Source organism: Eleutherodactylus coqui, chromosome 1, assembly GCF_035609145.1.
Source record: "Eleutherodactylus coqui strain aEleCoq1 chromosome 1, aEleCoq1.hap1, whole genome shotgun sequence".
Taxonomy (NCBI): domain Eukaryota; kingdom Metazoa; phylum Chordata; class Amphibia; order Anura; family Eleutherodactylidae; genus Eleutherodactylus; species Eleutherodactylus coqui.
The window spans coordinates 270,554,782-270,580,888 of NC_089837.1; the positions used below are offsets into that span (position 1 = coordinate 270,554,782).

General features: G+C 44.2%; 1 protein-coding gene across 6 annotated transcripts in view; it reads left to right on the top strand.

The window, feature by feature from the left end:
* BLTP3A (bridge-like lipid transfer protein family member 3A) overlaps positions 1 to 26,107 on the top strand; it is a 243,303-nt gene that overhangs the window by 51,767 nt on the left and 165,429 nt on the right. For all 6 annotated transcript variants that reach the window (XR_010793253.1, XM_066608943.1, XM_066608930.1 and 3 more), the window contains exons 4-6: positions 8,346 to 8,437; positions 8,540 to 8,729; positions 8,821 to 8,958. Coding sequence is in view for 5 of the 6 variants with exons in the window: in XM_066608943.1 (XP_066465040.1) it covers positions 8,346 to 8,437; positions 8,540 to 8,729; positions 8,821 to 8,958 (420 nt within the window). In the remaining variant the exon portion in view is untranslated. The remainder of the gene's footprint in view (positions 1 to 8,345; positions 8,438 to 8,539; positions 8,730 to 8,820; positions 8,959 to 26,107) is intronic.

Sequence of the window (26,107 nt, forward strand, 5' to 3'; positions counted from 1 at the left end):
TACTGGCCGCTCCGTGACCCACCCAGTTGGGCTAGCTCCCGTGCAGGAGCACAGGAGCGTGGAGACACAGGGACGAGCGCCAAGCATTGTTCACCTAACACTCATCCTGTGTAAATGAGCCTTAACTTATACCAGCCATAGATAGAGAGCTGGATGGATATAGATATGAGAGAGATATATTGATATGAAATAAATAGACATATATACACACACACATATACATACATACACACACACACACACACACACACACACATATATATATATATACACTTAAATAAACACATACATACATACACACACATATACCCCTGGGTCTGGAATACTTCTCCGTGTGAGCAGAGCAGCAGGACAAGTAGATGCAGCTGATGTACAGCAGGAGGTTGGAGCAGCACAATGATGACATCATCCTTGTGCTCCACTCCCTGTCGGGCTGTGTAGCTGTCTCCCTCCTCCTCTGCACTGTCGTTTTTCTCTCTGTCTGGTCGCATTGGACGTGTGATCGCTGCTGTGCTGCCGACAGCGCAACCAGCTGGTAATGCACTAAATGTGCATATGTATATGGTGGCCTCTGGGCCCCCTCAGCGCAGGGACCGGGTCACCACTGCGACCCCTGATGGCACGCCTGTGTTTGGTGGAAAAAGGATAGTCTGAATCTATAAGTATGAAATGTTCCAAAGATCCTTGAATTCCTTCAGAAAGGGTTAAAAAAAGGCTCTAAGCCGAAAATCACTAAAGATTCAGATCTAAGCCTTTAGTACCCATTTTGATTATTGTCTGGCAGAGCATGGATAATAAATATTTCCAATCCACTGTTTGACGTCTTCCAACATTCTAATTGAAGCCTGTGCAGCTCTGATGTCTGAAGACGTCCGGCAGGGTATTCTTACTGTATATTGCCGTCCGCTCTGTGGTCGGGGGCCTCTCCAGCATGCGACATACTGCAGTACTGGCTCTAGCCAGCAGATGGCACCATTGTATAATGGCAGAAAGAGCAAGCCCCTTAGAATCCAAAATTGGATTAAAAAGGGTTAAAGCCCTATGTAAGGAAATCTATTCTAGCTTGGGATCTGAATTTAGTGTTAGTTTGTTCTTTTCTCCATTTGAGCCCTCTTCCTCTATTTTCTTGAAGAGAATCTGTCACCATCTTTTGCAACTCTCTCTGACAGCAGCGTAAGATAATGACAGTCACACTGATAACAGCAATGTATCTGCTTGTGTTTCTGTGCAACAGTAGTTTTGGAGAAACTAGCATTTTATTAGTAGCGGCTACACACAGAGGGACTAGTAGTCCTTGATATTCATGAGCTGCAGCTAGCCACACCCAGCCCATTCTCTAGCCACTGATTGAGAGCTATCTCTCTCTATACTGTAATAGGCAAACTGCTGTCAATCAATGGCTGGAGGTTGGTTGGCTGTGGCTAGTTGCAGCTTGGGAATATGAAAGACAAATTTATGTTGTCCCTCTGTGTGTGGCTGCTACTAATAAAGTGCAAGTTTCTCCAAAACTACTGTACAGATACATGCAACAGATCACTATAATCGGAATGACTGACTACAAGGTGCATTCAAGTTCTTTTCCTAAAAACTGCTTACCCCAGAAAGGAGAAATTGTCATTATAAGCTCCCTGTGGCATTCACCTTTCACAAGATCTACATCCTTTCGTGCTCCAAACACTTATTTAGTGGTCTGTTTCCCCTTTGGAAAATAACAGATACAGGAGTGGCATGATTGGAAAAAATTCCACTACGAATAGTGTCCTTTATCATTGTAAAAAGCCAAAAATTGCTAGGTGCAAGGTCAGATGGGTAGAAAGCATGAGGAACCACTTCAGAATTGTTGGGAGCAAACCCCTGAATAAAGGCTGCCTGATTAAGTGGAGCGTTGTCTTGATGGAAGACCATATCTGAAGCTTTTTGTAGCCATTTTTCTTTCACTGCAGGAAGCAACTTCTTCATGAAAACATCTTCATAGGATGCATGCATCACTGCAGTGTCCTTTGAAATGCAATTAAATTATGCCTTTGCTATCCAATTATATAGCCACCATCTTCTTAGCATGGCAGTAACCCGAAATTTATTTTGTGGCAGTGAGTCAGTGTGCTTGTCTTGCACCAACTGTCATTTGGTTGCAGGTTTGAAAACTGGCATCCACGTTTCATCCATTGTGACAATTGGTAGAATGAAGGTACCATTCATGCCGTCATCACATGTCAAAATTTTCTAACACATTGCCACACGATCAGCCTTGTGATCATTGGTTAGCATTTGCAGCACCCTCCTAGTGGAAGGTTTGCGCATCTTCAGGGCTTCGTGCAAATGGTGTGCATAGATCCTATACAATTGACAACTGCAAGCGATCTCTTCGACAGTTAATCTTCAGTCCTCTATTATATTTCAGTTATCTACTTGCCCCACTAACACAATCCTGTTGTTTGCCTGGTTGGTTTGTGGCCGAGGCTCCTTTGGTTTGTCCTCACATGACGTTTGGTCTTCTTTGAATTGTTGCACTCATAAATGCACATTTCCCTCCGACATCATGACAGCATACACTTGGAGGTTGCTCACCTGCTGACCTGATGGGACAGGAAAAGGCAGAGCATAAAAGGCACCTCCCCTCCACCAACACCAGTGCTTTTCCTGTCCCTCCAGGACAGCAGCGGCAGAGCTCCAGCGATGCTGTCCCATGCCTGAGGTTCCAGGACTTACCAGTGGGCGGCGGCGGCATCATCTTCTGGCAGCCCCGGTTACCCCAGTGGGAAGTACCTCATCTGGGTGCTAACCGGGGACTGCGTGGGCCAAGGACGGACTTTCCGGCACCACAGAGGGCATCATCCAGGCGGCGGCCGCCATCCGGCTGTAGCAGCGCTTCACAAGGCTTGGGGATGTCAGACGCTCCGCAAGGGGTCGTGGCCTCAAAGGAGCACCTCAAAGTGGGGTGTGGCTTGGTGCCAGATTCAAAATTTAAAGCTCCCTGCACTAGGAGAAGACGGCTGGTGCTTTCTTCACGCTGGGAATCGATCCTAAGGACAGGAATTGATCCCACAAGCGCAGGATGTCAGCCAGGGAGGACCCAGAGAATCTCCAAACTGTAAGTGGTCCTGTGGGCCAACCTACAGACACCTGCACTACACTTCCCTTACTAACAGAGCTCTCCCTTGTCATTTTACGACAGGGATACTCAAAAACCTAGGGTGGCTAGGAGGAGAAGTAAAAAGTGTCCAGTATGCTTAGCAAAACTTGACGACTCCTATACGAAAACATTATGCGCTTCCTGCTCAGCGAAAATTCTGCAGGAAGGAAAATCTTCCCTCATGTCTGAAATCTGGTCGGTTGTCCGGAAAGAAGCACAGTCCTCCCTTTCGGACCTCCAACTAGGGCCCTTAGGGGCAACAAGAAGGTCTGCTCCGGCAGTGTTAGAGTCCGACTCTGACATGGCGGAAGAATTTGATCTTGGGGAAGTGTCGCAGGGGGAGAAAAAATATCTTTTTTTGCACTAACACGGAAATCTCGCACTGTGCAGGACGTCATGTTTGCGGGTGCTTCCACAACGTAAATCTACATTCCCTGTAAACGCCACACTTAAACAATTGATCCTTAATGAGTGGAATTGTGTGAATCAAACGCCATTAATTTCTAAAAGAATTTTAGAAGCGTCTTTTATTTGCGGACGATGAAGTGGCTAACCTTGAGGAGACGCCAAAGGTTGACACAGCTAACTCTATGGTGTCTAAAAGAACTGGGCTACCATCAAGAATAGGTCCCACTTAAAGGACTATATGGACAACAAAGTAGACATGACCATGCGTAAGGCTTGGTCCACGTCCAGTCTCCTTATAAAGCTAATATAGCGGCCACCTTGGTGGCTCGCTATATAGCAGTTTGACTGGATTAGCTTCTACGGAGACGGTCAGCTTCGGAGCCCGCGTGGCAGCCCTATCCAACAAGGCCAGGAGGGCATTTTGGGTAAAGTAGTGGTCAGGAGACATAACCTCCAAAAATAGGTTGTGTACCCTACTCTTTCGGGGCTGCTAGTCATCAGACCCCCCAAAAAGCCCCTTCAATCCACGTCCCTTGTCTACAACCTACGTGGGGAACGGAAAGACCGGAAGGTGGTATTATCCGACGGGAGGAAGGGGTAAGGCTCTTACTGTTGTCCCTCAGCCTGCATCTTCATGCCCGGTGAGCAGAAGATTAGTTCATTTGTGCACTAGTTGGAGAAACAGAACTACTGACGGTGCCTACCACACGCTGGGAAACGATCCTAAGGACAGGAATTGATCCCACAAGCGCAGGCCTGGTGGCGGAGGGGTACAAGATTGAGCTAGAATCCCGCCCTCCAAATAGATTCATTTTAACCTCGGGGGACTGCGTGGACCTGGGTCCAAGTACGGGCTTTCGGTTCCACCGTGACCGTCATCCAGGCACCAACCTTAGAGCAGGCTCTACTTAAAGGGGTTGTCCCGCGAAACAAAGTGGGTCTATACACTTCTGTATGGCCATATTAATGCACTTTGTAATGCACATTGTGCATTAATTATGAGCCATACAGAAGTTATCAGAAATTTTTCACTTACCTGTTCCGTTGCTAGCGTCCTCGTTTCCATGGAGCCGTCTAATTTTCAGCGTCTAATCGCCAGATTAGACGCGCTTGCGCAGTCCGGTCTTCTTCTTTTCTCAATGGGGCTCCGTGTAGCTCCGCCCCGTCACGTGCCGATTCCAGCCAATCAGGAGGCTGGAATCGGCAATGGACCGCACAGAAGCCCTGCGGTCCACCGAGGGAGAAGATCCCGGCGGCCATCTTCAGCAGGTAAGTAAGAAGTCACCGGAGCGCGGGGATTCAGGTAAGCGCTGTCCGGTGTTCTTGTTTAACCCCTGCATCGGGGTTGTCTCGCGCCGAACGGGGGGGCTGTTGAAAAAAAAAAACCCCGTTTCGGCGCGGGACAACCCCTTTAAGGGTGTACAGATCCTGCTGGATCTCTGTGCAGTTATCCCCATCCCTAAAAGGGAATGGGGGAAAGGGTTTTACTCCCCTCTCGTTCTGGTTCCCAAACCAGATGGCTCCCACGGATGGAGACTATCAGAACCGCAACCCTCCTGATTGGTAAGGATAATGTTATAGCTATGATTGACGAAAAGGATGAGTATTATCACATCCCAAATTATGTCAACTCACAAAAGGTTCCTAAATTTGCGCTGAGAATGGCACCTTCCCTTTGGAATCTCCTCTGCTCCACGGATCTTTTCCAAAGTGGTGATTTGAAATGGTAGCCTTTCTGCGCAATCGCGGGATTATTATTGTCCCCTATCTGTATGGTTCCCTGCTGGTGGCAGATTCCCTCACTATTCTGAGGTCACACTTGGGGTCAACTCTTCAGCTATTTAAGGATCTCAGCTGGATCATTACTGATCTGAAATCCAACATGGAACCGGAAACCGGGAAAAAATTTGTGGGAGTCCTTTTGGATTCTTGTCTCCAATGTTCATCCCTATCTCCTCTAAGGAAACCACTCATTCTAGAGGAATGTTCTGCTCTGTATTAAAAATCTACAGTATCAATAAGAGAGTCGAGGCGGATCCTGGGACTAATGGCTTCATGCATTGGAGTGGTTCCCTGGGCCCAGTTCCACAGCTGTGATCTCCAGACGCTTATCCTCCAGAATTGGGACCAGTCACAATCCTCACTTGACAGGACAATCCCTATTTCCACTGGGGCTAGATCCTCACTGCGCTGGTGGTTGTCCTCAGACAACCTTTCAAGGGTATCCGAATGGAATTTGGACCCCGCGATAATAACGGATGCCAGCGCCAAAGGGTGAGGGGTCCACTTTGAAGGTGGCCATATACAGGGTACATAGGATCCTCATGAGAAATCCAGTTCATCTAATTTTAGAGAACTTAATGAGGTTTGGGAAACCCTATGTAGCCTGCAAACCGTTTTAGGGATGAAGCATGTGAGGATCTTTTCCGATAACATGATGGCAGTGCCACTCATTCGCACCAGGGTACCACCAGGAATCCTCTACTTCATCATTTGGCCCTTCAGTGAGCGGAACTCTCAACCAGGTCACTGTCAGCCTTCCACATAAAAAGAGCCGAGAATTCAGCCGCGGACTTTCTAAGCAGGAAGAAAGTGGATGCAGGAGAGTGGGGACTCCATCCCGAAGTGTTTAGCCTACTCGTGACAAAATGGAGGATAACCCAATAGATTTATTTGCGTGAAGCACAAATACCCAGTGCCGTCTTCTCTTTTCCTAAGACTCGGAGAAGCAAGCCTTAGTCACGGGTTTGGGATTTAGCTTAAGCTTTTTCCCCTTTACCTCTGATTCCGCTCCTCCTAAGAAAATTACTGCGGTCAAGGCTGTCAGTAACTTTAGTAGCACCTTATTGGCCCGAAAAACCTTGGTTTCCTCTGCTGTCAGTGGGAGAGCCTCTCCATCTTCCGCCAAGACTGATCCTATTGCTGCAGGGTCCTCTCCTCTACCCGGAGGTTCACAAGTCCAGGCTTACGGCCTGGATCTTGAACGGGTAAAATTCTTAGAAAAGGGTCTATTGTCTAATCTGGTTTCCACTATTTGTGAGAGCCTTATGCCCTCGACGGAAAAGATTTATTCCAAAGTCTGGGAAAAAATTCTCAGAATGGATGGGTCAGGACATCCAGTCAGACATTTGTAAAAAATTTTAAATTTCCTCCAGGCAGGCCTGGATAAAGTGTTGAGTCCAAATACCCTCAAAGTACAAGTAGTGGCTTTGGGGGCATTCTTTGATCTTGCGCTTGCTGAGCACAAGGGGATTAGGAAATTTCTTAGAGGGGCGAGTAGACTTCATCCATTTATAAGGCTTACGGCGCCCCCCTAGGATCTGACTATAGTCCTTCAGGCCTTCTGCGATCCCCTCTTTGAACCTATTAGAGACCTATCCATCGCCTTGCTGACGTACAAGGTAGCCCTCCTTGTGGCAGTTATGTCGGCTAGGTGCGTGGGTGAAATCCAGGCCCTTTCGCAAAGGGCCCCATATATGACTATTCACCCCGACGAGATCGTATTCTCCTTAGACCCTTCCTTCCAACCCAAAGTCTTGTCAGACTTCCACGGAGGCCAGCCAATAGTCATTCCAGCCTTTGTCTAAATTTTAAAAACGAAAAGGAGCAGAAGCTCCATAATCTGCTGTACCTTGAGGCAACGGAAAGTTTCAGAAAGACTGACAAACTTTTTGTTCAATTTTAGGGGCAGGCAAAAGGGAAGGCCACTTCTAGAGATTCAATAGCCAGGTGGCTCAGGAGAGCCATACAGGAGGCTTACAAGACCAAGGGCATTCCTCCCCCAGAAGGTTTGAAAGCCCACTCTACTCGGGCGGTGGCGTGTTCCTGGGCAGAAAGAGCGCACGCCTCAATCAAACAGATTTGTAACACGGCCTTGTGGACTTCTAGTCATATGTTTATTAAACCTTACAGGCTGGACATTAAAATCTAATGAGGATGCAACCTTTGGGAGGAAGGTGCTTTAAGCAGTAATCCCTTCCTAAAAAAGCCCATGCCAGTTATTTGGTATTCCTCCAAGTGTATGCTGTCATGATGTCGGAGGGAAAACGGGAATTTTTCTTACCGATCGTTCCCTTTCTTGAAGGTATCATGACAGCATACGGGCTTTTTTCCCCCCTTACCGACATGGTTACCCTTCTTTTGTCTAACACATGAGGTAATGTGTACGCTTATGATTTCTTTTGTCTGAGGTGTGTGATGCCAATAAAAACACCTTCTGGTTAAGTATTCTGTCACTGTGGTTATTTGGAATGCACTGGTGTTAGTGGAGGGGAGGTTCCTTTTATGCTCTGCCTTTTCCTGTCCTATCAGGTCAGCAGGGGAGCTGACCTGATGGGTGTATGCTGTCATGATGCCTTCAAGAAAGGGAATTATTGTTTTTACGTCCATGACACCCTCACCGCATGTCTTAACTCAATTGACAATGAATGTAGGTAGGTGTCATTCCACTCAAGAGAAGAAAACAGTTAATTACACGCTGTTCTTGTAACGTGAATGTCGCCATTTTAAGTATTTAAAACGTTTCGAACTTCAACTGCTGTCATGTACGTTCTGGACAATGCTGCCCGAGGAATGCCTGTGTCTTCTAGAATGTGTCCCATATTTCTATCTGCTCTTATTACTTAGGAAAAAAATTTAGGAGACATTTAAATTTGAATGCACCTTATATCTTATGCTGCTGTCTTACAGAGGTTAGGAAGCCTCCTGCAGTTGTTCTGTCATGACAGACTCATTGAAACTGAATTAACAGTAGAAATAATGCATATACTTATATCAGTCTGAACTGATTTAATTACTTTTACAGATGCTTGATAAAGTTGAAATTGAGATGAAAACATGTGAAGATCCTCGACCACCCAATGGACCATCTCCTATAGCACTTGCTGCAGGTCAAAGGTGAAATGTCGTCTTTTATTCTTTAACAACAGCGATATATTTAAATATTGTTGGTTTGAGCATAGTGATAACAGATCATTCTGTGTTTTTTCGATGTATTAGTGAATATGGCTTTGCAGAGAAGGTGGTAGAGGGTATGTTCTTAGAGATTGGCTGTGTGATTATCAAGATTGAATCACAGACATTTCGCGCATCGCTACAGCTCTGGCAGCTACAAGGTTACAGTGTTAGTCCAACATGGCAGCAGAGTGATTTACGATTTACTCGCCTTACCCATCCACAAAGAGGAGAGGTAACTGTTAGCTTTTAAAAATACAAGATTAAAATGTACAGCGTAAGCATTTAAGTTATATTGGTGCATCTGAATGTGGTTTTGTGTTCAGGTTCTCACATTTAAGCAAGTGACTTGGCAGACCCTACGCATTGAAGCTGATGCATCTGAAAGTTGTGAAGATGCCCCAACTACTCCTCTACGTCTACTTACTAATGGTGGAAGATTGAATGTTGCACTTAAAAGAAGGGTAAGCGGAAGTACAAAACCTAATCTCTCATAACAATGTACACCTTTTTGAGCATAAGTCTTATCAATTACAATCAACGACAGTGAGATGTTTTATGAAGTACCAAACTCACAATTTCCACCTAATCTAAGTACAATAGGGGTCATTTTGTCCAAACTGCGTGAAAAGTACTTTCCCCCCTACATTTTCAGGACTAGAGCACCTCTGCAGTGCAATGATGTTGAGTAGCATTATCTTCTTGATTTCTGAATACTACTTATCAACTCTCAAGTTGTGGAAATAGTTCTTGTACCTTGTAATTGTGTTAACTTATAAACGTCAGTTAAGCCCCATTTACACGCAGCGACTATCGCTCAAAATTCGCTCAAATTATGTCTTTTGAGTGATAATCGTTGCATATAAATGCTACCATTGTTTGCTTTTCATCGGAATGATGATTTTTTTCTTCAGTTTAAAATCCATTGTTCGGCTAGAGAGCTGATAGCAGGGACCGCACACTGTGATTCTCCACAGGAGTGCTGATAACATTGTATTCAGCTGCAGTCCCAGTGGCAGAACAAAAGGGCTGTATGTAGATAACAGACCACCTGCTGTTCTCAGCATACAGGTCAGGGAGGCTCATTTACATGCAAATGAAGGTAATAAGCTGCTAATGGGCATTAGTTCCCACTAGCAGCTTGTGCAAAATTATCGCTCAAACTGTCAATCATCCTATCTTTTCAACAAATTTTGAGCGATCATCTTTTGCACGCAAATGGGGCTTTAGACCAAATGCTTAAAGCGACCCTCTAGTCCTAGACATGCAAAGTTGATCACACCCATTTTCTGACTACCTGATGCACAATGTGTATTATTATGCAATGGTAACCTAAAGCCCCATTTACATGCAAAGATGATCGCTCAAAATTTGTTCAAAATATTGGATGATTGACCGTTTGGATTTTCTGCAGAATCGAGGCAAAATCTGCGGTGGAAATTCTGCCCCATGTGGCGTATGCTTAGACCATGTTCAGACTAGACTTTTCTTTCAAAGTAAACCTGTCTTCACATTCCAACCAGAGGAGCAACAGAAGTGCTAAAGCTAAGTGCTAGTTCAATCCATCTTTAAGTGATTGTGTGAGCTGAGTTAAGGCTAATTTACATGCAACAATTATCGCTCAAAATTCAGTCAAACAATGGCAAATGAACGATAATCGTTGCGGACCTTTAGTGTGCCTGACATAACTGCACTGTGGTCTAAGTGTGACTCGGGATTAGTGACTTTGGAGTTGCATTTAATTACTGTAATTCATTTGAATTTTTGCATATACTACTTTCATCTAATCTATCTGTAAGATCCCCATTAAGAATTTGCTCCATGATTGACAATGCCATCCATTGTACATCTTGTGCCAAGTATGCAGTCCTTGAACAGCCGTTAGAGGGTGCATACTGCTGTATGAGATGTGAGCATGTTGCACATTTGGAGCAGCTTGCAACACTGAGATCCATTGGCAATATGGAAAGGAGTTTGCTGTTCACTGAACAGACACTAGCTGGGGTAGGTGTGGGGCTGGATGGTAGTTTGGGAGAGCAGGATGAGCAGGCAGCTAGCTGGGTGACAGTTAGAAGGATGGGTAGTGGGAAGAAATTCAGAGAGGCTATTCCTGAACTGGCACACCCCAACAAGTTTGCAAAGTTGGCAGATGAGAAGAATGCCATTACAGGGTTGGCACTGCTGCAGCACGACATGCCCGCTGACTGCCAGGGACATGTCTGCTCCAGTGAGAAGGGGAATGGGAGCGCAGGGCAGGCTAGATTGGTCCTGGTAGATGGAGACTCAATTATTAGGGGGACAGACAGGGCAATCTGCCACAAAGACTGGGATCGTTGAATGGTGTGTTGTCTTCTGCCGCTCGAGTTTGACACATCGTGGATCGGGTTGACAGATTACTTGGAGAGGCTGGTGTGGATCTAGTGATATACCTTAGCACCAATGAAAAAGTTAGAGGTAGATGGAGGTTGGGGAACTAGGATCTAAGCTTAGGGCAAGGACCTCCAAAATAGTATTTTCTGAAATACTACCTGTACCTCATGCTACACCAGAAAGGCAGAGGAAGATTAGGCAGGTAAACAAGTGGCCCTGGAGGGGTTTGGGTTCCTGGAAAACTAGGCTGACTTTGCCGTTGGCTACTGCATCTACCATAGGGATGGGAGACATCATAATGGGGAGGGTGCAGCTGTGCTGGGGGAGATGAGGGCTAAAAGGTTGGATGAGTGTTTATACTAGGGACTGGGGGGAGGGCAACCACAGTGATATGAGGGAAGACCGTGTAGACAGTGATCTGGGACTAAGTAATGGAAATTGGGGTGGAGCGGTGGGAGGGATTAGTACAGTTAGAATTGGCAAAAGCGTTAGTAGGGGTACACTTAGTATAGAAAAATAACCAAAACCTTCTAAACTGTATGGTGAGTAGTTTTAAAAGTCTGACAAATCAAGTAGACTAACTGGAAGTAATAATATTTGATGAAAACTACGACATAGGGGGAATAACAGAGACCTGGTTAGATGAAAGCTGTGACTGGGCAGTGAACTTATAGGGTTGCAGTCTGTTCAGAAAGGATTGTAAAATCTGGAAAGGAGGAGTCATTTGTCTTTATATAAAATCCTGTTTAAAGCCCACATTATGGGAATTTATATGGTAGGGAGATGACCATTTGGAATTTCTATGGGTGGAAATACATGGAGGGAAAAAACAATAAAATCATTATAGGGGTTTTCTATGGACCACCAAAAATAACAGAATCTACTGAAAATCTATTATTGAAGTAAATAAATGAAGCACCAAATTACAATGCAGTAATTATTGTGGGGGACTTTAACTATCCGAATATAAATGGGGAAACCAGTGGATCTCATAAAGGTTAACAACTTCCTGTCAATTACTAAAGATAATTACCTTACCCATCTTGTACAGGACCTAACTAGAGGAAGTGGCCATTTTGGACTTAATACTAACCAACAGACCTGACAAAATAACAAGGATACAGGTTTGGGGGCACCTGGGAAATAGTGACCATAATATAATACTAGCTGATATACCCGGCTTCGCCCGAGTTAATTTGGTACAGGTATTTATCTGGTGTTCACACGGAAAATCTTATGAAGTCGTGGTTACTTTAGAGATACCGAGGAAAAACATATGTTCACCATTTTGGATAGTTCTCTGCGTTACCCAGGAAACACCACGGGGAGGTAACCATGCAACGTTTCCTTTATATAAAATGACATCAGGAAGTGAGAGAATTTGATTACGTACATAAAATTTGGACACTAATTCTTTTGCGCTTAGAATTGAATAATCGAGTTGGGACCCATTAACTTTTCCTATTTATGACATAATCAATGCGCCTGCCAAATTTCCCGTTTCTATGACACCGGAAAGTGAAAAATTACATTCCACACGTAAAATTTGGACGCTAATTCTTTTGCGCATAGAATTGAATAATCGAGTTGGGACCCATTAGCTTTTCCTACTTATGACATAATCAATGGTCCTGCCAAATTTCCCGTTTCTATGACACCGGAAAGTGAAAAAATTACATTCCGTACGTAAAATTTGGACGCTAATTCTTTTGCGCATAGAATTGAATAATCGAGTTGGGACCCATTAGCTTTTCCTATTTATGACATAATCAATGCTCGTGCCAAATGTCCCGTTTCTACGACACCGGAAAGTGAAAAAATTACATTCCGCACAAAAAATTTCGACGCCAATTCTTTTGCGCTAGAATTGAATAATCGAGTTGGGACCTATTAACTTTTCCTATTTATGACATAATCAATGCCTGTGCCAAATTTCATGTTTCTATCACATTGGGAAGTGAGAGATTTAGATTATGTACGTAAAATTTGGACGCTAATTCTTTTGCGCATAGAATTGAATAATGGAATTGGGACCCATTAGCTTTTCCTATTTATGACATAATCAATGCTCGTGCCAAATTTCGTGTTTCTATGACACCGGAAAGTGAGAAAATTACATTCCGCACGTAAAATGTGGACGCTAATTCTTTTGCGCATGGAATTGAATAATGGAGTTGGGACCCATTAGCTTTTCCTATTTATGACATAATCAATGCTCGGGGCAAATTTCACGTTTCTATGACACCGGAAAGTGAGAAAATTAGATTCCGTACGTAAAATTTGGACGCTGATTCTTTTGCGCATAGAATTGAATAATCAAGTTGGGACCCATTAGCTTTTCCTATTTATGACATAATCAATGCTCGTGCCAAATTTCCCGTTTCTATGACACCGGAAAGTGAAAAAATTACATTCCGCACGTAAAATTTTGACGCTAATTCTTTTGCGCATAGAATTGAATAATGGAGTTGGGACCCATTAGCTTTTCTTATTTATGACATAATCAATGCTCGTGCCAAATTTCACGTTTCTATGACACCGGAAAGTGAGAAAATTAGATTCCGTACGTAAAATGTGGACGCTAATTCTTTTGCGCATAGAATTGAATAATCAAGTTGGGACCCATTAGCTTTTCCTATTTATGACATAATCAATGCTCGTGCCAAATTTCCTGTTTCTATGACACCGGAAAGTGAGATAATTAGATTCCGTACGTAAAATTTGGACGCTAATTCTTTTGCGCATAGAATTAAATAATCGAGTTGGGACCCATTAACTTTTCCCATTTAGGACATATTCAATGCTCGGGCCAAATTTTAAGTTTCTATGACATTGGAAAGTGACAGATTTAGATTACGTACGTAAAATTTCGACGCCAATTTTTTTGCGCTAGAATTGAATAATCGAGTTGGGACCCAATTACTTTTCCTATTTTGGAGATAATCCTTGCGTGTGCCAAATTTCATGTTTCTACGATATCGGGAAGTTGGAGAACTTTTGGCGAGTCAGTGAGTGAGTCAGTGAGTGAGTCAGTGAGTGAGTCAGTGAGTGAGTCAGTGAGTGAGTCAGTCAGTGAGGGCTTTCGTCTTTATATATATATAGATAATACAACTTCAAGTGAGAGTTTTATAGGGCAGTTTCGAAAATACTAAACTTTTGGAAGGCCAAATTCGATCAGCTTAGAGATGTCCTTATATTTATTGACTGGGACAGTGTCCTCAAAAATAAGAGTATGGATAATAAATGGCAAACTTTTAAAAACATCCTGATTACTAACTGTGAAAGGCTCATACCTTACAGGAATAAAAGACTAATGGTAGATAACCAATGTGGCTCAATAAAGATTCATTTTGCTAATTGAAAAAAATAAACTATTAAAACTTGGATTTTTGAACACATTCTTACTTTGGAGCATTTTTTCCAGACATGCCTAAAACTTTTGCACTGTACTATAGTTCTTGAAATTACCCCTCCCCTAAAACAGAAAATACTCCTAAACTCATCCGGCATCTCCCGCGCTGCTACTTGGTGCACCAGCTGTGTTATTTAGTGCAGCAGTCTGTGACATATCGTTAAAAGGCAGCCCGTAAACATGCCGTCAGGGTGAAGACCTGGAGCAGCAGCATGGGACACAGCGGGAAGAGGGAGATATAATTATGTGATTATTTCTTGTTTTCTGGCAGTGTGAGCTGGATGGTATATTAAAAATAAAAGCTCTTTGAAACCCCTTTAACACTTGCAAACTATATGATGTGGAGATAACTTAATTTCATCAATCCATAGTCCTCATAATTCTATCAACCTACAGTCCTCATAATGTGTAATAACTGTATAGGATCATGTTCCAAGGAGTGTACAGCTGCCTTAGGGCTCCCACACACTGGTGAGAGCGATATTGGGCAGTGATTCATGGTACTATATTGCCCTCACAATCCATGTGAGACCCCTGGATGTGAGGCGTTTTCATGTGAAAACAGCCTCGCATCACTGCCTGGAATCCCTTCATCCCATTGCTTTCAATGGAGCGGCAGCAGCACTGGCCCCATTAAAAGCAATGGGAGAACATTGCAATCCTCTGCTGTGACAGCAGCGGCAGGAGATCCCTTCATCCATGAGGGAAAATCCCCTCATCAGTGATGAGGGAACTCTCTTCGGGGATGAAGGAATCCTGTGTCGCTGCTGCCACAGCAGAGGATTGCAATGTTCTCCCATTGCTTTCAATGGGGCCAGGTTGACAGATTACTGGGAGTGACTGGTGAGGATCCAGTGGGCTCTTGGTGCACACTGGCACCAATGAACAAATTAGAGGTCAATGGAGGGCCCTCAAAAACGATTTCAGGGACCTAGGAGCCAAGCTTAGGGCAAGGACCTCCAAGGTGTTTTTCTCAGAAATATTACCTGCACCACAAGCCACCCTAGAAAGGCAGCAGGATCTTGGGGAGGTAAACAAGTGGCTCCAGAGTTGATGTACGAAGGAGGAGTTCAGGTTCCTGGAGAACTGGTCCGACTTTGCTGTCGGCTACAGGCTCTAACGTAGGGACAGGTTGCATCTTTATTGGGAGGGTGCAGCTGTGCTGGGGGAGAAGACTGTTAGAAGGCTAGAGAAATGTTGAAACTAGGGACTGGGGGAGGGCAAAAAGAGAAATCCTACCTAATGCTGAGGCTACAAGAAGATATAGGTTCAGGAGATAAAAGCATGGAATCTCTGTGGGTAGAAATACAGGGAGAAAAAATAATAACAAAATCCTGATAGGGGTTTTCTATAGACCACAAAAAGCAACAGAAGAAACTGAAATCTTATTATTGAGACAAATAGAAGAGGTGTCAAACTGCAATGAAGTAATTATTATGGGGGACTTTAATTATCCGGATATAATATGGGAAGACGAAACCTGCAAATCTCACAAGGGTGGTAAGTTCTTGAGAACAATTAAAGATAACTACCTTACCCAACTTGTGTGGGAGCCAATTTTTATATCACTAAACTCTATTGATTGCGCCCATCTTTGATATATGGGCGAACCTACCTATGCGCTCTCCAACTTATTCTAACTTGGATTTATGCAAGACCTTGGGACCACTGGATTACTTCAACATCAACCAGAACTCTGAGGTGCCAGCGGGTTGTATCCTATTCAGGAACCCTGCTGGGCATCGGTTATGTCCCTTTTCAGTATATATTCATTAAATTGTATATATACCACTTCACATCAAGGTGCTGTCCTGCTTACTCCTGTTATCCTCTTTTAGACTGTCCTTGTTTATTCATGAGGAAAAGGTGTTCCCTTCGCATTTGCACAGTGAATGTGCTTTCCGCTGATAGGTGCTTGAATTCAGGCTCCCTGCGATTGGTCATGACATGTTTCCAGAGCTAGGATTTTCCCTATTAGTGATCGATCCCACCCCTAATTTCCCACAACTCTTATTCTGGGTACCATTTTCTGTGGTTCCTCTGCATCACATGTCAGGGAGATCTCCTAGACCCAAGTAAATAATATATAAGTCAGGACAGCGCACCTTGAAAATGGAAAGCAGCCCAATTTAGGCAATAAATCAAAATAGACTCACCCGGTGTACGGGGGAGCCCGTGCCTGAGCCCCACCTACACCTCCAAGTCCTAGATAGCCATATGTGTAATACCAAACGTCTCCCTGCGTATCCACGAAATCCCGATGGGCTATATCAGGAGAGCAGCCAGGAATCTGTGTCACACTCATTGTGACAGGGCTATAGCACCTGTTTATATACGTTAATATCCACAATACATATCAATGGAATACATATCAATGGAGTATATATGTAAGAGAACTTGATATTGTGGTCTCCTCTCCTCCGTACGTCTGAACGGCACCACGCAGGGAGAGAGCGTGAGCTCTCCCCTGGTGCGTTCCATCCGCCGTAATTGGGTGCTGTGAGCGTGATGACGTCATCACGCTGTGACGAAAGGCCGTTCATTCATTCATGTGTGGCAGTAAGCAAGGAGAACTAGTTCTCCTGTGCGTTCCACCGGCTGTAAGCGGTTATCGCGGACGTAATGACTTCATCGCGCGACGGCAACATGCGTAACACGTCATGTGAGCGACCCGGGGCAGGACGCCGGAACTCCAGCAGACTGACCCACATGGCAAGGAGGGAGGAGCAATAAGGTAAATGGCATATGATTATAAGCGTGTGTATATATATATATATATGTTTAATGAGTCTATTTTTTAATATTGTGCTTGAGAAAGTCGCTATATGCGATGAAACGCGTTGCACTTGGTTATATGGAATAAAGGAGGACTTTGATGTCTATCGTGGTGTTGGTAATTCCATTCCCTGGTGTATTTGGATCCAAAAAGGAGCGCAGGAACTTTTTTCTAGACCCAAGTAAGACATGCTCTAGGCAGCTCCTTGCCACCCTAGCCCAATGTAACTCTCAGCCGTTACTGTGCAAATGTTGCAGCGATGCAAATTTTACCCTGCACATAAAGCTACAATGTCTGATTCTTTTGGGGGAATCCAGTCATTAGAGCACAACCATTGTGACATACTTTGCATGCTCCCGCTGTTGCACGAGATTTTATGGGCTACAGGACCCTTTTTGCACAAACTGTCTGCCTCCCAAACCAGCCAGTGAACCTGTTCCAGGAACATCCACCACTGTGCCCCCACGGGGTCCTGACCCTGAATGCTCTCTCCCGGTAGTGATTGCCACATCTGAATGGTCAAAACCATTCCATCAAGGATCCCTTGCCAGTGCACCACATGAGGAGTTTGCTAAGCTAGCTTTTCCTCTCTTCCTGGAAGGAAAATTCCCCTGCGAGGCCTCCCTGTATGCAATCAGGCTACTAGCCCATTCCTCCATGCTTGCTGTGGCAATCCGCCGCACTTCATGAATAATGTGTTGGTCTGCAGACCACCCTTTCAGAAAGTTCCTTACAGGACTTACCTTTACAAGAATTCCCCTCTTCGGAAGCCATCTAAGCAAAATTAATTCTGAGGTGACAGGCGAAAAAGGTTCTCATTTTCCGCAATAGAGGTCATCTCGTTAGTACACTGCCAAGAAGAAAATGCCTGCCTAATATTCCTTTTGTCACTCCAGCCTGCAACCTTCCGACTCACACCAGTCCCCTTCAGGACAACAAAAAAGCTCCCATCCTTCAAACCACTCCCTTCTTGGCACCTTTGTCTCAAGCAACCAAGTCCTCCTCGGCATAAAGAGCAGCAGAATGGGGTGGGGATCGTCTTCTGCTATTGAGGGACATGTGGTTCATTCACATCCAAGATCCCTAGTGCATGAGATTGGCTCTTCAAAATGCACGATTGATTTTCATTCTGCTCTCCTCAGAGATTGAAATTTTTTTTTTTTGCTTCTTTCCCACTGTTCGATCTGAGCAGGCTCTCCCAGTAGCTTCAAGCCACTCAAGATCTGCTCGACCAAAATGTCATCATCCAGTTTCTTCTCACGAACATTTTACCAGATTTTTCTCCAACCTGTTCGTGGTCCCCAGAATGGATGGATCAATTTGCCGATCCTAGATCTGAAGCTCCTCAACTGCTATGTCAAATGACTTCATTTTTGTATGGAACTCATCCAGGCAGTGGTTGCTTTCATAGGCATCTTCGATGTCCTTGCTGTATGTCCCCATCCCGATTCACCAGTCCCACTCCCACTGGCCCTTCAATTTGTAGTCTAGTCGAATTATTTCCAATTTGTCACCTTGCCACTTGCTCTGGTAACAGCTCCCTGAGTATTCACAAAAACCCTATCAGCTGTTGTGGCACTTCTTCATACTCAGCGGATAGTAGCAATCCCTTATCTAGACGACCTACTGATCAATGCTTCGTCCATGCAAGCTTGGATCATGCAAGCGATAGATGCCCTGCAATCTTTTGCGGAAGGTATCTTAATAGTAGGTGGAGACTTAATTGTCACATTGTAACCTTTATTGGATTTCTCTTCAAAGAATTCAGCCTTATTACTAAAAGCTCAGACCCACATCAAAAACTTCTCCATTCTGCTCTATTGCTTGACACTTAGAGACACTTTCACCTTTAATAACCTTGACTGCATATATCTTTCTGCTTCTCATAACTCATATAAAAGAATTGGCTATCTGTCTAGGTCTAGAGCCTAGACGCTCGTGTGAGTCTTAAGGCAGCATAAATGCAGTCATAAGCTCTCACTCACGACCTGAAGGTTGCAGGTTCAATCCCTGTGTGGTTCAGGCAGGCGGCTCAAGGTTGACTCAGCCTTCCATCCTTCCGAGGGCGGTACCATGAGTACCCAGCTTGCTGTGGGGTAAAAGTTGACTGAGGAAGGCAATGGCAACCACCTCACAAAAACAGTCTGCTAAGAAAACGTCACAATGCGATGTTACCCTAGGAGTCAGAAACGTACCAGTTCTTATAGAGAAATAAAAGATGCATCTTTATTGATGCTGGAATTTGCACCATATATGCTGCTCTTGGACTTTTTCTACAGTCATAAATCACCCTAAGAGTCAGTCATGAGTTGGGACTTGACCTTACCAAATGCTGTGTGCTCCCAAATCGTTATCCATTCATTTAGACCAAAAATCAGAACATAAAGACTTAATGAAACGATCCTGAATTCCCAGGTGAACAGAGAAAAATCTTTTAACAAATTATTAAGCAGCATGTATGCAAGTACTTGAATGAGAATGGAGTAATTAACCAGAGCCAGTATGGGTTTGTTACAAACAAGTCATGCCGGACAACTCCAATTTCCTTGTATGACAAAATCACTGACTGGGTTGATCAGGGAAATGAAGTGGATATAATATATCTTGACTTTAGTAAAGTATTTGACAAAGTATCACATACCATACTATTTTAAAAAATGACCAAATATGGGATTGACAAGGTAATTATTAGGTCGATTCACAACTGGCTGAGTGATCATACTCAGAGTGGTCCTAAAAGGCTGCACATCCAACTGGAAGACTGTTTTAAGTGGGGTACCACAAGGCTCCGTCCTGGGCCCAATTTGACAAAGACACAAAGCTAGAAGGGATAGCTAACACTTAAGTAGAGAAAGAGGATTCTAAAAGACTTAAAAAAAGCTTGAACAGTAGGCCGCGACTAACAGAATGGTATTTAATAAGAAGAAATGCCAAGTGCTACATCTGGGCAAGAAAAATGGAGGAAAAAAAAAATGTACAGAATGAAAGGAATTGGGCTAAGCAGCAGCACATGTGAAAAAGACTGATAGATCACAGACTCAAAATGAGTCAACAATGTGATGCAGCAGCAAAAAAGGCCAACACAATTCTGGGATGTATTAAAAGAAGCCTTAAAGGGGTTGTCCGGCCATAAACATTAGGTCTCATTACTTCTGTTTGCCCAATACAATGCACTTTGTAATATACATTGTGCATTGTAAATTAGGCAAACAGAAGTTATTCACTTACCTTTTGGGCTGCCCCCCCCCCCCCCCCCTGTGTTGCTCCTCGGTTGCCATGGGTTCCGACAAGTCTCTTGTCCTCTTCTTGTCGGGACGACGGGACGCGCTTCTCCAGCACAGCTCTGCGCATGTGCAGAAGAACTTCAGCCGCTGGGAAGCTCAGTTCTGCCTGCAGGGGAGGCGTGGCTGCTGGCTCTTCATCTCCAAGGTAAGAATGAGCGGAGGGGCGGGCTCTCGCGCGTGCGGGGGGGGGGGGGGGGGTGGAGAGGGAGAGATGGATGGATGGATGGATGGATGTGTGCAGGGGGGGGTGCAGTGATGTGTGTGCGTGCTAGTGGTGTCTGGAGACCCGGCTGTTAGAATTCCCGGGGGAAGGGGGGGGGTGGAGAGGGAGAGATGGATGGATGGATGTGTGCAAGGGGGGGGGTGCAGTGGTGTGTGTGTGTGTGTGTGTGTGTGTGTGTGTGTGTGTGTGTGTGTGTGTGTGTGTGCAGGGACCCGGCTGACAGAAGTCGGGGGGGGGGGGGGGGTCATTGTGAGAGGGGTCGCTGTGGGAGGGGCACTATGAGGGCATGTGTGTGTGGGGAAATGTTTTGTTTTACTTTACTTTAGCAGGGTGGGGGGGCAGTAGGTAGCCTTGCAGTGGGGGGCTGCAGGAGAGTTCTCTCTCGGCTCTCCCCAGCCCATCTCCATTCACTATACACTCATGCCAGGATTTTATCCTGAACCATGAGTGTATAAGTGTCCCCTGGCTACAACCCCTCTGAGTATAGTATGCAGAAGGGGGGGGGGGGGCTGGGCGGGGAGAGACTGTAGAGCAGTTCAATAGAGGTGAGCGGGGCTAGGACGTGAGCTGAGGGAGGCCATGAAACCCTGCCTTTTCATGTCTCTTACTGCCATCGGGAGCGCGCACACAGAAGAGGGAGAGCGCAGAGGCGCCATCTTTGAAAGCTGCAGTGAAGATCAGAGTCTAAGGTAAGAAACTGACATTCCAGCTGATCTGCCTGCCGGTTTGAGCCCCTGTATGCTGTGTGTTACTATCCTTACTGAAAGGGAAGCAGCAGCATTATAAAATTTTTTACCCTGTGTGGCCGGACAACCCCTTTAAGTCTAGATCACGTGAGGTAATTATCCCCCTCTTTTTTTTTTTTTCCCCCTTGGTCAGACCTCATCTCGAAAACTGTGTCCAATTCGGGGCACTCCAATTTAAAAAAGACATAAACAAGAGAGAGCAACTTTTGAGAAGAGCTACCAGGATGATGAGCAGTCTGCACACCATGTCCAATGGGGAATGGCTGAAAGAACTAGGCATGTTTAGCTAGCGAAAAAAGAAACCTGATGGAGACTTCATAACGGTCTACAAATTTCTGAAGGGCTGTCACAATGCAGAGGGATCAGCCCTATTCATTTGCACAAAAAATGACTAGACGCAACTGGATGAAAGGGAGAAGACACACATTAGATATTAGAAAAATCTTTTTGACAGTGAGGGTGATCAATAAGTGGAACAGGTTGCCACGGGATGTGGCAAGTTCTCCTTTTAATGGAAGTCTTCAAGCAAAGGCTGGACAAATATCTGTCTGGGACAATTTAATGAATCCTGCACTGAGCAGTGAGATGGACCAAATGACCCTGGGGGTTCCTTCCAACTTTACCATTCTATGATTTAATGCTAAGCCCCCTCAGCTTTAACACTTATCTCGGACTTACTACATTCGCACTCAGCAAGTTTGAAGACACACCCTACTCATTCCCACTCTGGACTACACATTCCTCTTGACTCAATACTTTAATTACACAACATGGATGGCACTACAATGGCAACAATGCACTACCCAAAATGCATTTCTTGCAATACTCAGCTAACAAAGTGATATTTCTATATGTAATTAGAGGACAGTTAGAGAGATAACTGACTTAGAAAAATTGCTCTTCACATCTAAATTTCCCACTAAGATACTTTCAACATTATACCAAATGATTCTTTGTAAAGATGCCCCATTTGAATGACCCTTTATATCACACTGGAAAGTCAAATTAAAAAGGTTTCCCATGGTATGTCAAAGTGCATTAGAGTCCAAGAAAACTCATGCAAAATTATATCTACATGGTATACAACTCCTGATCAAGCACATCTGTATTGCTCTTCAATCCTGAATACCTGCTGGAGGTGCAACCAGGGCCCTGGTGGAAATGTTCAATTTATTAAACCATTTGGGAATTCTGTACTCAAAATCCCCCAAAATCGTTTTCCTCACCCTACCATTAGACAATTCTAAGAAACTGATCAATAAACTCTTGGTTTTCCTGCCTCACAGTGCCCATCAATCCGTAGCTGGTTAATTACGGTGGAGCCATTGTATCTGATTAAAGAAACCGCAGCTGTAGCCACACAACTTTTCAGCTCCTTTTTAAAACCCATTGGACCCTTGGTGAACATTCTTCTGCTTGGATTTCTTTTTTTCCCTGACTGCTGACACTTAACAGCTATTAAAAAACCTTCAGGCATCGCAAACTCACTTTAACCCTGGTAATACAGTGCTGTGCATACATATCCTCTTCTCAAATCCAACTGAATCTGTTCCATACTCTAGTGAATATCACATTCTATGTAACTTGGATTATTACGTTTAATACAACTTGTTTATTCTCTACAGAATAAGATTTTTTGAAAAGAACAATATGAAATATGATAAAATAACATTGAAAATTATTTAACAATTTCAGGAAATTCTAGGAACTATACCGTTCTCAGACCTAAATCGGGGTTATTTAAAAAAATTAGTTGTTCAGGGTATAGTTATCTACATAGCCTTATGCCTGGGATTTCTGCCAGTGGCCCAATGATGCAGTTTAATTAAGAATCACTAGATAAGTCTGGGCTCATTGGCAAAAGTGAAATAAATATCTGGGGGGGGAGGGCAAAAAGATAAACAGGGGGGTAGACAGTGTAGATAACAACCTAGGTCCAAGTAGTGGGATTGGAGGTCGAGCATGGGGTTGGGTTAGGACAGTTAGAATCGACAGAACAGCCATTAATAGCCAAATGAATTTAAAGAACAACCACCGTATGAATTGTACGGCTACGAATGCAAGAGGTCTGATTGGCAAAGTGGGCGAGCTTAAAGCGAGAATGACTGATGAAAACTATGATATAGTTGGAATAACAGAAACCTGGTGGTTGACGAGTGCAATTGGGCGGTGAATTTACAGGGTTACAGTCTATTCAGAAGAGGCCGTAAGGAACAGAAAGGGGAAGGGGTGTGTTTGTACGTTAAATCGTACTTAATGCCGAGGCTGCAAGAAGATATAGGTGCAGGAGATAAATATGTGGAATTTCTGTGGGTAGAAATACAGGGGGAAAAAAAATAACAAAATATTGATAAGGGGTTTCTATAGTCCACCAAAAGCAACAGAAGAAACGGAAATCGTATTATTAAGGCAAGTAGAAGAGGTGTCAGACCGCAATGAAGTAATTATTATGGGGGACTTTAATTATCGGGATATAAAATGGGAAAATGAAACCTGCAAATCTCACGAGTGACAAGTTCTTGAGAACAATTAAAAATAACTACCTTACCCAACTGGTGCAGGAGCCAACTAGAGGGAGAGCCACTCTGGACTTGGTACTAACTAGCAAACCGGACCGAATAATGGGGGTACAGGTTGAGGGGCACTTGGGAAATAGTGACCACAATATAATTAATTTCCAGCTATCATTCAATAAGAAACCTTACCAGGAAACAACAAAAAAACTAAACTAGAAAAGCAAAATTTGATCAGCTGAGAACTACTATCGGTAACATTAATTGGGACAACATCCTCAAAAATATCAGTACGGGCAACAAATGGGAAAAGTTTAAAAACATACTAATCACCTCATGTGAGCAGTTCATACCCTGTAAAAAAAAAAAAAACGAAAAAAAACCAAAACATTTAAACTATTAAAACAAGAAGGCAGCGAAGAAGTGCTAAAATCATACATGGAAAAAAACAAATATGTAAAGAAAAGATCAAAATTCAGAAGGAGGAGGCAGAAAGATTGATTGCCAAAGAGAGCAAAAATAACCCTAAACAATTCTTAAACTACAGTATATTAACAGCAAACGGATTTGCACTGAGAGCACTGGCCCTTTAACGAATAATGCAGGAAAAATCATAGAAGACGATGGGGGATGGGAAGGCAAATCTATTAAATGGTTTCTTTTCAAATGTATTCACGAACGAAAAGGAAATGTCACACAAGATGCAGGGGAATAAAACGAACCCCCCGCTACATATTGCATACCTAACACAGGAGGAAGTGCAGAGCCGGTTACAGAGGATTAAAATCGATAAATCGCCGGGTCCAGGTGGAATACACCCAAGGGTTCTAAGGGAACTTAGTGATGTGATAGCTAGACCACTATTTCTTATATTTATGGACACTATCAAGATCAGGGTTGTACCATTGGATTGGCGCATTGCCAACGTGGTTCCAATTAACAAAAGGGGTCCAAAAGAGAGCCTGGAAACTACAGGCCGGTAAGTCTCCCTTCAATAACTGGAAAATATTCGAGGGGTTTTTGAGAGACACTATCCTAGAATAACTCAAGGAGAACAACGGAATAACTCCTTACCAGCACGGATTAATGAGGGGTCGATCATGTCAAAACTTACTTCATTGTAGAAGCTGATCGGATTGGTCTAAATATATATTAATATCAATAATATATATTGATCTGATATATCTGGATTTCTCTTAAGCATTTGACACTGTGCCGCATAATAGGCTGATATATAAAATGAGACAGCTCGGTCTGGGCGAAAACGTGTGTATCTGGGTAAATAACTGGCTCAGAGATAGAAAACAAAGGGTGGTAATTAGAGATGAGCGAGCACCAAAATGCTCGGGTGCTCGTTACTCGAGACGAACTTTTCGCGATGCTCGAGGGTTCGTTTCGAGTAACGAACCCCATTGAAGTCAATGGGCGACCCGAGCATTTTTGTATATCGCCGATGCTCGCTAAGGTTTCCATTTGTGAAAATCGGGGCAATTCAAGAAAGTGATGGGAACGACACAGAAACGGATAGGGCAGGCGAGGGGCTACATGTTGGGCTGCATCTCAAGTCTTCAGCTGCACTCATGCCACGCCACACTCATGTCTATTTATAAGTGCGTCTGCCATGAGGAGGAACCGCAGACACACACTGCAGAGGGTTGGCACGGCTAGGCAGCGACCCTCTTTAAAAGGGGCGGGGCAATAGCCCACAATGCTGTACAGAAGCAATGAGAAATATAATCTTGTGCCACCGCCATCAGGAGCTGCACACGTGGGCATAGCAATGGGGAACCTATGTGCCACACACTATTCATTCTGTCAAGGTGTCTGCATGCCCCAGTCAGACCGCGTTTTTTTATAAATAGTCACAGGCAGGTAAAACTCCGCAATGGGAATTCTGTGTGCACCCACAGCATGGGTGGCTCCCTGGAACCCACCGGCTGTACATTAATGTATCCCATTGCAGTGCCCATCACAGCTGAGGTAACGTCCGATTAAATGCAGGTGGGCTTCGGCCCACACTGCATGCCCCAGTCAGACTGGGGTTCTTTAGAAGTGGACACACGCAGTTACAACTCCCTGTGGACCCACGGCATGGGTGGCTCCCTGGAACCCACCGGCGGTACATAAATATATCCCATTGCATTGCCCATCACAGCTGAGGTAATGTCGTGCTTAATGCAGGTGGGCTTCGGCCCACACTGCATGCCCCAGTCAGACTGTAATGCAGGTGGGCTAAAAATTCATTTGATTACACTGTAGGCGAGGGCCCCAAAAAATTGGTATACCAAC